Consider the following 11,767-nt stretch of genomic DNA (forward strand, 5'->3'; position numbering starts at 1 on the left):
GAGTTTCATTCTTCTCTATATAGCTGTCCAATTTTCCCAGCACCATTTACTGAAGAGACTGTCTTTTCTCCAATGCATATTTTTTCCTGCTTTGTCGAAGATTATTTGACCATAGAGTTGAAGGTCCATATCTGGGCTCTCTATTTTGTTCCATTGGTCTATATGTCTGTTTTTGTGCCAGTACCATGCTGTCTTGGTGATCACAGCTTTGTAATATAGCTTGAAATCAGGTAACGTGATGCCCCCAGCTTTGTTTTTCTTTTTCAATATTTCCTTGGCGATTCACGGTCTTTTCTGATTCCATACAAATTTTAGGATTGTTTGTTCCAGCACTTTGAAAAATGTCATTGGAATTTTGATCGGGCTGGCATTGAAGGTATAGATTGCTCTGGGTAGCATAGACATTTTAACAATGTTTATTCTTCCGATCCATGAGCACGGAATATTTTTCCATCTTTTTGTGTCTTCTTCAATTTCTTTCATGAGTTCTGTAGTTTCTAGAGTATAGATCATTTACCTCTGTGGTTAGGTTTATTCTGAGGTATCTTATGGTTTTTGGTGCTACTGTAAATGGAATCGATTCTCTAATTTCTCTTTCTACAGTTGCATTGTTAGTGTATAAGAAAGCAACTGATTTCTGTGCATTGATTCTGTATCCTGCCACATTACTGAATTGCTGTATGAGTTCTAGAAATTTGGGGGTGGAGTCTTTTGGGTTTTCCACATAAAGTATCATGTTGTCTGTGAAGAGAAAGAGTTTGACAACTTCTTTGCCAGTTTGAATACCTTTTATTGCTTTTTGTTGTCTGATTGCTGTTGCTAGTTCTTCTAGTACTCTGTTGAAGAATAGTGGTGAGAGTGGGCATCTTTGTCGTGTTCCTGATCTTAAGGGAAAGGATCTCAGGTTTTCCCCATGAAAGATGATATTTGCTGTGGGTTTTTCATAGATGGATTTTATGAACTTGAGGAATGTTCCCTCTAACCCTATAGTCTGAAGAGTTTTAATCAGGAAAGGATGCTGTATTTTGTCAAATGCTTTTTCTGCATCAATTGAGAGGACCATATGGTTCTTCTCTCTCCTCTTATTAATGTGTTCTATCACACTGATTGATATTTGAATGTTGAACCACCCTTGCATCCCAGGAAAAAATCCCATATGGTCCTGGGGTGAGGCCAACATAGGCATGTGAGCCCTCTGTGGCCGGAATTGTTTGTGTGCTGTGGCGCACGCAGGGTAAGGTCGGGAACGCCCAGGCCTGAGAGGGGGAAAAGTCTCCCTCGCCTTGTTGTGTGCCTATGCCTCAGGCATCCGGTCAGCTGAGAAATGGCTCATGATGTTTTGAGTAATCTTGGGCACATTGTTCCTTGTGACGCCCACCGAGGAGAGTGGCTTCGTGTGCGGGGATGTGATGATCAGATAACATCCTGCTTCAAATGTATATGCGGGGTGTTGTCTGATCTCAGCATTCCTGCATAGGGTTTGATTTTATGTAGTTTCGGGGAATGGGTCATAAGGTACCTTTGCATAAGAACTGATCAGAGAATGAGATTTACTTAAGATATGTAATTATTCCGGTGCAACCGAATTTGATTTTGTCCTCTCTTGCGTAAAGAAGTATCGGGATATCTTAATGCTTACATTGTTAATAAGTAACAATATATTTTGATTGTAAAGAGCATAAAAGATGTCAAGAAATAAACGGCAGTATGCAGTTGCAAGTGCTGCCTTTGCTCTGCATCCCCTGTGTCCCGGTGATTTCGCGACCCTTACCCAGGGACCCCAACGCACTAGACGTTGACAATTGGCGCCCGAACAGGGACCCTGAAGGACGTTCAGGAAGGGTGAGTAATTTAATACAATACAGGGTCATGGGACAAGAAACCTCTACTCCTTATGTTCGAATGCTGAAGCATTCACTTGCTGTCTATGGCATTACTGTCGCTTCTACTGATACTGAGATGTGTTTGAAAGTGGTTCGAGACTGGAATCCTTGGTTTCCCGAGGAGGGCTCCCTGGAGGTGGATAATTGGCGGCGGGTCCGCCATAATGTAGAAAAGGCCATGAGGCAGGGGGAAAAGATTCCTGTACGATTTTGGTCCATCTGGTCGATTATATTTACAGTGTTAAGAGCAATGGAGGATGATCGCACGGTTGAGAATTTTCAGAAGGAAGTGGCTCCTTCGATACAGGACCTTCCCCTTGATACAAATGAGAAAAAGGCAATAGAAAAGGATGCCTTTAAGCTTGCACTGCCTCGCGAACCTAATGAGTGCGATAGCGATGAATCGAAACTGAAAGTAACGTCGGATCCCGAGACCGAGCACTTATGGAAGGTTTTTCGGGTCATGACCATGGCGGGGGAATCTAAGAAAAGGCCTTCCGCTCCGCCTTTGCCGCCCGCGCTAGCCTTTTCTCCCAAAAATCCTTTTCTTTCTGCTGCTTTAGCTGAGCTTGATGCGTTAAAGGATAATGACGATGAGAGTGAGGATGACAGACCTATCTTTGCCTTTCCGGTTATTAGGCCTCCCCCGGTCCAGGGAGTAGCACAAGCACCATATTATGAAGGTATTTCAATAGATGATATTGGTCGCTTGAAAAAGGCAGTGACTCTATATGGACCGCAATCACATTATGTCAAAGAGCTACTTCTAGGTATAGCTCGACATTATAATAATTTTGCTCCAGAAGATTGGAGAGTCCTTTGTAGAGCTCTCTTAAAGGAGCCTGAATATCTGCAATGGCAGATGTGGTTCTCCGAGCTCTGTATGGATCAGGCTCGTCAGAACGCTTTAAGTAACAATCCTCGGGTCCAGGCTATAACTTATCAAATGTTGGCGGGAATAGGTCAATATTCTGATATTGCTGCTCAAGTTATTACCCCTGAAGAAATCCATGATCAATTACGGGAAATTAGTTTAGAAGCTTGGGATCGTATTCACCCAAAAGGAGAACATTATGGATCTTGGACTAAGGTTATTCAAAAGACTAACGAGCCTTATGTCGAGTTCTTATCACGATTAAAATTAACCTTGGAGAGAACTGTCATAGGGGAAGAAGCTAGACAGCAGCTGTTAAAACTGCTGGCATATGAAAATGCTAATGAGGATTGTAAGAGAATTATATTGCCTATTAAAGATACAGGAGATATTAATGCTTTCATGAAGGCCTGTAAGGATGTTACATCAGAGAGTAGAAAGATGCAGCTGTTTGCTGAAACAATGGCCACTACCTGGCATTCCTTGCAATCTAAGCAACTCGAGAACATGAAATGTTTTGGTTGCGGTCAATTAGGGCATTTGAAAAGGAACTGTAAAGAAAAGAAACCTGACAAAGGGCGCGGACCTGGAATTTGTCCACGATGTAAGAAGGGAAAACATTGGGCTCGAGAATGTCGCACTAAATTAAATACAAGTTTTGCAGAAAAGCCGCAGGGAAACTCGATTTCGGGCCCTACCCCGGGCCCAGGACAAATGAACAGGGGAAACCAACCATATTCTCCCTTAGCCCAGCTACCCAACACAGTGCCGCAGTGGACATACCAGCCATAAGGCCATTTACTTTAAAAGGAGGGGATAGACCTCAGAAAATTCCTACTGGAATTTATGGACCCTTACCAATTGGCACTTTTGCTCTATTAACAGGTCGCTCTTGTTTGACATCAAAAGGAGTGACTGTTCACTTAGGTATAATTGATGCTGATTACAGAGGAGAAATTCAAGTTCTTATGTCTTCCCTAGTTGATGTGTCCTTTGAAGCAGGAGAACGAATTGCCCAGTTATTGTTATTACCCTATCTCCCCATAGGTCAGACTACCGCTGTCAGGCATGGAGGGTTTGGCAGTACGGATCAAAAATGTGTTTTTTGGGCTACACAAATAACTCGTATGCAGCCCTTGATGACAGTTAAATTGAATACGAAAGATATTACTGTCTTGTTGGATACAGGGTCAGATATCACTATTATCAAAACTGTTGATTGGCCTGAAAATATCCCCTATAATGAGATTCCTTGTCAGATAAAAGGAGTTGGCAAGGCACCTGTCCGAAGTATTGGCTTAGCCACTCAATTTGTAACATTTACCTCCCAGGATGGGCAACTGGCCGTGTTAAAACCATATATTTTAGATGTTCCTTTAAATATTTTAGGCCGTGATGTTTTAGAACAGTGGGGAGCTCACCTGGAATTTTGATTATAGATGGAACCTATTAAAATATTATGGAAATCCGAAGATCCCTTGTGGATTGAACAATGGCCATTAACTAAGGAAAAATTGGCTGCTGCACACCAATTGGTAAGAGAGCAATTACAAAAACAACATATTGAACATTCCACTTCTCCGTGGAACTCTCCAATTTTTGTCATAAAGAAAACTTCAGGTAAATGGCGTTTACTTACAGATTTACGTGGAGTTAATAACTCCATGTTCCCCATGGGGGCTCTCCAGCCTGGGGTACCTTCACCGGCTGCCTTGCCGAGGGATTGGCATACAATGGTAATTGATCTACAGGATTGTTTTTTCACTATCCCTGTACATAAAGATGATAGGAAGCGTTTTGCCTTTTCACTTCCTTCTATAAATAGGCAGGGACCTCACCAAAGGTTTCAATGGAAGGTTTTGCCTCAAGGCATGATGAATTCCCCTACGATGTGTCAACTTTATGTTGACGCTGCCTTGCGTCCCGTGCGTCAAAAGTGGCCTCAGGTGTATATAGCTCATTATATGGATGATATTTTGTTTGCTAGCCCCCATCAAAATGAGTTAGAAGAAATCTTAAAATTATTGCCAGAGTATTTTATTCCTTTTGGATTGGTAATTGCTCCAGAAAAAATTCAAAAAGGAAGTATTATAAATTATTTAGGATATGTGATAGAAAGAAATACTGTTAGACCACAAAAAATAGCTATACGAAGGGATAATTTGAAGACTTTGAATGATTTTCAAAAATTATTAGGAGATATTAATTGGTTACGGCCATCTTTAGGTATCCCTACTTATCAATTACATAATTTATTTGATACATTACAAGGAAATTCTGATATTCATAGTCCCCGACAGCTTACTGCGGAAGCAGAAAAGGAATTACAATTTGTGGAAGAAAAAATTAAATCCGCTTTTCTTACTCGCATTGATCCTTCTTTACCCTTGACAATGTATATTTTAAATACATGGCAATATCCCACAGCTATTATTGGACAAAAAGAGTTGCCTGCTGAATGGATTTATACTAGACATCATTTTTCAAAAAATATCACTCCTTATGGTATTCAGATTGCATATTTGATAGAACAGGCTCGAGATAGAGCTATAATTATGACCGGATGTGATATTATGGATATAATTATTCCTCTTTCTAAAGATCAATTTTCATTTTTGTTACGGAATATAGAGGAATTACAGATTGCCCTTGCAGGGTATGTGGGACAAATTAATTACCATTTTCCTAAAGGAAAATTATGGGATTGTTTTCATAAACAAGAATTTATTATTCAGGATATAATTAGTGAACAACCTTTGGTTAATGCACCCACTGTGTTTACAGATGGGTCAAAAACTAAAAGTGCATATTGGACAACTAAAAGGTATTGGGTTCAAAATACAGATTTTAATTCAGTCCAACAAAATGAATTATTTGCCATCGCCCAAGTATTAAAAGATTTTCCCTCGGCTGTGAATATTCTTGCTGATTCAGCATATGCTGTTGGGGTCGTTAAAAATGTATATACTGCCGTGGTATGTTCTAATAAGTCCAACCTACTTAGTTTATTTTTACTCTTACAAACTTTGTTAAGAAATCGTAATACTCGTATTTATGTAACTCATATTCGCTCTCATACTAATCTTCCTGGTTCCTTGGCTTATGGCAATGCTCAAGTAGACGCTTTGGTGTCATTTGCATCTGCAGACGAGGAACATAATTTATTGCATACCAATGCTGGTAGATTACATGTTCAATATAAAATTCCTTATCGTCAAGCAAAACAAATTATAAAACAGTGTCCTATTTGCAGACCTTTACACTTACGTGCTGTAAAAGCTGGGGTTAATCCTCGAGGAACTTATGCCAACGAACTTTGGCAAATGGATGTTACTCATGTGGCACAATTTGGTCGCTTATCTTATGTACATGTTGTAATAGATACTTATTCTCAATTTATATGGGCCACAGCACAAATGGGTGAAACTACACAACATGTTATTACTCATTTATTAGAAACGTTTGCTGTGATGGGTTTACCTTCCAGTATCAAGACAGATAATGGGCCAGCATATAAAAGTAAAAAATTTCAAGCCTTCTGTTTGCAATATGGTATAATGCATAAAACAGGCATTGAATATAATCCCCAAGGACAGGCCATTGTGGAGCGTGCACACAATACTTTAAAATTGCAAATTAAAAAATTAAAAAGGAGGAAAACAGATCATATATTATCATTTACTCAATCTAATGCACGTTCCATTTTGTCACAAGTATTGTTTACATTGAATTTCTTGAATCTTCCGCAGGGAGATATTCTCTCGAGAGCAGAAAAACAGTTCATAGAGGGAGAGACGGCTCCTCTTCCCTTGAATGAACATATATGGTTTAAGCCCGCTGCGGATGCAGAATGGCAGCCAGGAGTGTTGCTTTATAGAGGGAAAGGTTATGCTTATGTTTCCACAGAAGATGGACAAACCTGTTCCTGGCTCCCGGCAAGGTGGATCCGGTCACGAACTAATTCGGACGGCTGTCAGGCGACGCATGAAGGCCCCGAGAGTGCATGAATCGTTGTTACAAGCTGATGAATCTCTCCTGCAAGCTATGGCTCACTTACATTTGGATAGGCGTCATCATTGGCGGCCTCCGCCTCTTGCTTTACCCACTTGGGGGCATATTAAAAAGCTTGCTGGGGAGGGACAGAAAATCTTGAAGCAAACAAGGAAGCCTTGTACACCTGAGCATTTGTTCTTGGCCATGTGCGCTTTGCTTACTATGTCATCCCCTCCTATTGAGGCGACTAATGTAAGTTATTGGGCTTATATACCTAACCCACCTATGATGGAACCTGCACCTTGGGGAAGTGCAAATATTCCCATTTATACCTCCCCGATGATACTTTCGCCTCCTTGGAAGAATCTGACTTATCTTAATCAGGATGACGGTACCTTTTTTAATTTCCTGCATAGAGGGGATGGTCCATATATTTGCTTGGGTCCCTCGCCATGTGTAAATATGAATTGGCAGAATTGGATTTTACCTGGACCAATGGTTAATTCCTCTCGCACTCAATTACAGAGGCTTGAAGCATGGTCTCTTAATATGACCTGGGGAAATGTCACCTTTGATGAATTTCCCTCGTTCCCTGCTTGTCCTGATTTTACTTATATTGGAATGGCTTATAAGCCATTTAAATGGCAGGAATGTGTTGGTAGGTTTGCAAAATATTATAAGGATCTGCTTATGTGGGGACCATATGGTCAATTTTTACAAAATTGTTCAGAGTGGGATGTCTTGCGCTGTAATTTATCCTTGTCTTATAGGATGCCCCCACGGAACCGATGGAATGAATCTGTAGTAAATCATCGATTGATGGCTTGGGGAGATGGCGGCATCGCAGACCCTCGCATATCACATCAAAAATTTCCAGATCATATTCAAACACACTTATGGAAAGTTGCAGCTGCGCTTAAGACTGTCAGACTTTATAATGGAACCTTTTCCGGCACAGCAAAGACTGCGTCGGCTTATAATTTCACCATTTTTAAAGAAATTAATGTAACCGCATGTGTACCTTTACCATATCTAATTTTGATAGGAAATTTTAGTTTTAATGATGGAATTAGCTGTATTAAATGTCGATTGTATTCTTGTATTAATAGTTCTATAGAATTTAAACCAGGATATTCTCTTATGATTTTGCAACAACGCTCTCATATTTGGCTTCCGGTAAATTTAGAACGTCTATGGGCTCAAAATCCAGTGGATGCTCTGGTATTGGAATTTTTCAGGAAAGTTTTAAAACGAACTAAACGATTGATTGGTATTGTTGTAGCGGTCATTCTAAGTTTAATTACGGTAACCACATTAGCCACTGTTTCTGGAATTGCGTTACATACATCTTTGCAAACTAAACATTTTGTAGAAAATTGGCACCGTGATTCACGGGATCTTTGGCTTTCCCAAACTATGATTGATACTCGTTTGCAAACGCAGATAGATGTTCTTAGACAAACTGTTAGTTGGTTAGGGAAGAAGGTTTTAACAATTGAAAGACAAATTTGGTTGCGTTGTGATTGGAATTCCACATCCTTTTGTATTACTAATTTAAGATATAATGAATCTCAACATGATTGGAGTATTATCCAGAAATATTTAGAGGGCAATTCATCGGTGACAGATATGATTAATAATTTGCATACTGATATTCAGGAGATATTTGGAAAACCCTTTGAGAATGAGGATGCTGCTACATTGGCTCAGTCGTTTTTGAAGCAATTTGAAGGACTAGACCCGAAGGGAATTATTCAGAGCTTAGGGCATACCGCTGGAGGAATCGGAATTTCATTAATTTTTGTTATATGCTGTTTTCTGTGCATGTATGTATGTTTTGTTCGACCTTCCCGGAAGTCTATTGCCACCCTTTGGTGGGCGTTTCTTTCTAAACAAAAGAAAAAAGAAGGAATTGAGGCCAACATAGGCATGTGAGCCCTCTGTGGCCGGAATTGTTTGTGTGCTGTGGCGCACGCAGGGTAAGGTCGGGAACGCCCAGGCCTGAGAGGGGGAAAAGTCTCCCTCGCCTTGTTGTGTGCCTATGCCTCAGGCATCCGGTCAGCTGAGAAATGGCTCATGATGTTTTGAGTAATCTTGGGCACATTGTTCCTTGTGACGCCCACCGAGGAGAGTGGCTTCGTGTGCGGGGATGTGATGATCAGATAACATCCTGCTTCAAATGTATATGCGGGGTGTTGTCTGATCTCAGCATTCCTGCATAGGGTTTGATTTTATGTAGTTTCGGGGAATGGGTCATAAGGTACCTTTGCATAAGAACTGATCAGAGAATGAGATTTACTTAAGATATGTAATTATTCCGGTGCAACCGAATTTGATTTTGTCCTCTCTTGCGTAAAGAAGTATCGGGATATCTTAATGCTTACATTGTTAATAAGTAACAATATATTTTGATTGTAAAGAGCATAAAAGATGTCAAGAAATAAACGGCAGTATGCAGTTGCAAGTGCTGCCTTTGCTCTGCATCCCCTGTGTCCCGGTGATTTCGCGACCCTTACCCAGGGACCCCAACGCACTAGACGTTGACACTGGGGAATGATCCTTTTAATGTATTGTTGGATCCTATCAGCTAGGATTTTGTTTAGGATTTTGGAATCCACATTCATCAGGGATATCGGTCTGAAATTCTCCTTTTAGATGGGGTCTTTGCCTGGTTTGGGGATTAAGGTAATGCTGGCCTCATAGAATGAGTCTGGAAACTTTCCTTCTGTTTGAAACAGCTTCAGGAGGATAGGTATTATTTCTTCTTTGAATGTTTGGTAGAATTCCCCAGGGAATCCATCAGGCCCTGGGCTCTTGTTTCTTGGGAGGTTTTTGATCACTGCGTCAATCTCGTTACTGGTTATTGGCCTATTCAGGTTGTCAATTTCTTCCTGTTTCAGTCTTGGCTGTTTATAGGTTTCCAGGAAGGCCTCCATTTCATCCAGATTGCTCAGTTTATTGGCATATAGTTGTTGATAATAATTTCTAATAATTGTTTCTATTTCCTTGGTGTTAGTCGTGATCTCTCCCCTTTCATTCATAATTTTATTAATTTGGGTCCTTTCTCTTTTCTTTTGGACAAGCCTGGCCAGTGGTTTTTCGATCTTATTAATTCTTTCAAAGAACCAGCTTCTAGTTTCGTTGATCTGATCTACTGTGTTTCTGGTTTCTAATTCATTGATCTCTGCTCTAATCTTAATTATTTCTCTTCTAATGAGTGGCTTAGGCATCGTTTGTTGCTTTTTCTCTAGTTCTTTAAGGTGTAGAGTTAGTTGGTGAATTCGGGACGTTTCTATTTTTTTTGAGTGAGGCTTGGATGGCTATGTATTTCCCCCTTAGGACCGCCTTTGCAGTATCCCATAGGTTTTGGTCCAGTGTGTTTTCGTTCTCATTGGTTTCCATGAATTGTTTAAGTTCTTTGATTTCCTGGTTGACCCAAACATTCTTGAGCAGAGTGGTCTTTAGCTTCCAAGTATTTGAATTTCTTCCAATTTTTTTCTTGTGATTGAGTCCATCTTTAAAGCATTATGGTCTGAGAATGTGCAGGGAATAATCTCAATCTTTTGGTATCGGTTGAGACCAGTATGTGGTCTATTCTGGAGAAAGTTCCATGTGTGCTCGAGAAGAATAAGTATTCTGTTGTTTTAGGGTGGAATGTTCTGTATATATCTATGAGGTCCATCTGGTCCAGTGTGTCATTCAAAGCTCTTGTTTCTTTGTTGATTTCCTGCTTAGATGATCTGTCTATTGCTGAGAGTGGAGTATTGAGGTCTCCTACAATTAACGTATTGTTATCAATATGACTCTTTATTTTGGTTAACAGTTGGCTTATGTAGATGGCTGCTCCCATGTTGGGGATGTAGATATTTATAATTGTTAGATCTTCTTGTTGGATAGACCCTTTAAGAATGATATAGTGTCCTTCTGTGTCTCTAACTACAGTCTTTAGTTTAAAATCTAATTTGTCTGATATAAGAATTGCTACCCCAGCTTTCTTTTGAAGTCTGTTGGCATGGAAGATGGATCTCCATCCCTTCACTTTCAGTCTGGATGTATCTTTAGGTTCAAAATGAGTCTCTTGTAGACAGCATATGGATGCGTCCTGTCTTTTTATCCAATCTGCAGCCCTGTGCCATTTTATGGGAGCATTTAGGCCATTCACATTGAGAGTGATTATTGAAAGATATGAATTTATTGTCATCATGTTGCCTGTGATGTCCTTGTTTCTATAGATTGTCTCTGTAAATTTCTGTTCTATATCACTCTTGGGGACTTTCTCCTTTTATAGCACCCCCTTAATAATTCTTGCAGGGCTGGCTTAGTGGTCACATATTCTTTCAGTTTCTGCCAGTCTTGGAAGCTCTGCATTTCTCCATTCATTCTAAATGACAGCCTTGCTGGATAAAGTATTCTTGGCTGCATGTTCTTCTCATTTAGTACCCTGAATATGTCTTGCCAGGCCTTTCTGGCTTGCCAGGTCTCTGGGGATAGGTCTGACGTTATCCTGATGTTCCTCCCTCTGTACGTAAGGAATCTCTTCCCCCTAACTGCCCTTAAGATGGTTTCCTTGGTTCTAAGATTTGCAAGTTTTACTATTACATGCCAGGGCATTGGTCTGTTTTCCTTGATCTTGGGAGGGGTCCTCTCTGCCTCTAGGACAAGAATGTTTGTTTCATTCCCCAGATTAGGGAAGTTCTTAGCTACGATTTGCTCAAGTATATCTTCTAGTCCTCGCTCTCTCTCCACCCCTCAGGGATCCCAATAATTCTGACTCTGGAACGTTTCATGGCGTCACTTATTTCTCTAATTCTGTTTTCATGGGTTATAAGCTGTTTTTCCCAGGCCTCCTCTTTTTCCTTCTTTTCTACCAATTGGTCTTCTAGGTCACTAATGCATTCTTCTGCCTTGAAGAATATATATATATTCATATATATATATATATGTATATATTGAGATATATATATATATATATATATATATATATATATACCTAGATTAGATATATTAGATATATATA

General features: G+C 40.1%; 1 protein-coding gene across 2 annotated transcripts; it reads left to right on the forward strand.

Moving 5' to 3' along the window:
- The first annotated feature begins 1,680 nt into the window (after positions 1-1,680).
- On the forward strand, positions 1,681-9,082 carry LOC118529161 (endogenous retrovirus group K member 13-1 Env polyprotein-like). 2 transcript variants are annotated; one of them, XM_036081923.2, is made up of 2 exons: positions 1,681-1,842; positions 6,664-9,082. In XM_036081923.2, exons 1-2 carry the CDS (start codon positions 1,708-1,710, stop codon positions 8,683-8,685), a joined length of 2,157 nt encoding a protein of 718 aa, XP_035937816.2. In that variant the 5' UTR covers positions 1,681-1,707; the 3' UTR covers positions 8,686-9,082. The 2 variants fall into 2 exon arrangements, with proteins under 2 accessions (XP_035937816.2, XP_077914787.1); XM_078058661.1 differs by having other exon boundaries at positions 1,705-1,842; positions 6,507-9,082.
- The last annotated feature ends 2,685 nt before the right edge of the window (positions 9,083-11,767 follow it).

The sequence above is a fragment of the Halichoerus grypus genome, chromosome 11 (genome assembly GCF_964656455.1).
Source record: "Halichoerus grypus chromosome 11, mHalGry1.hap1.1, whole genome shotgun sequence".
Taxonomy (NCBI): Eukaryota; Metazoa; Chordata; class Mammalia; order Carnivora; family Phocidae; genus Halichoerus; species Halichoerus grypus.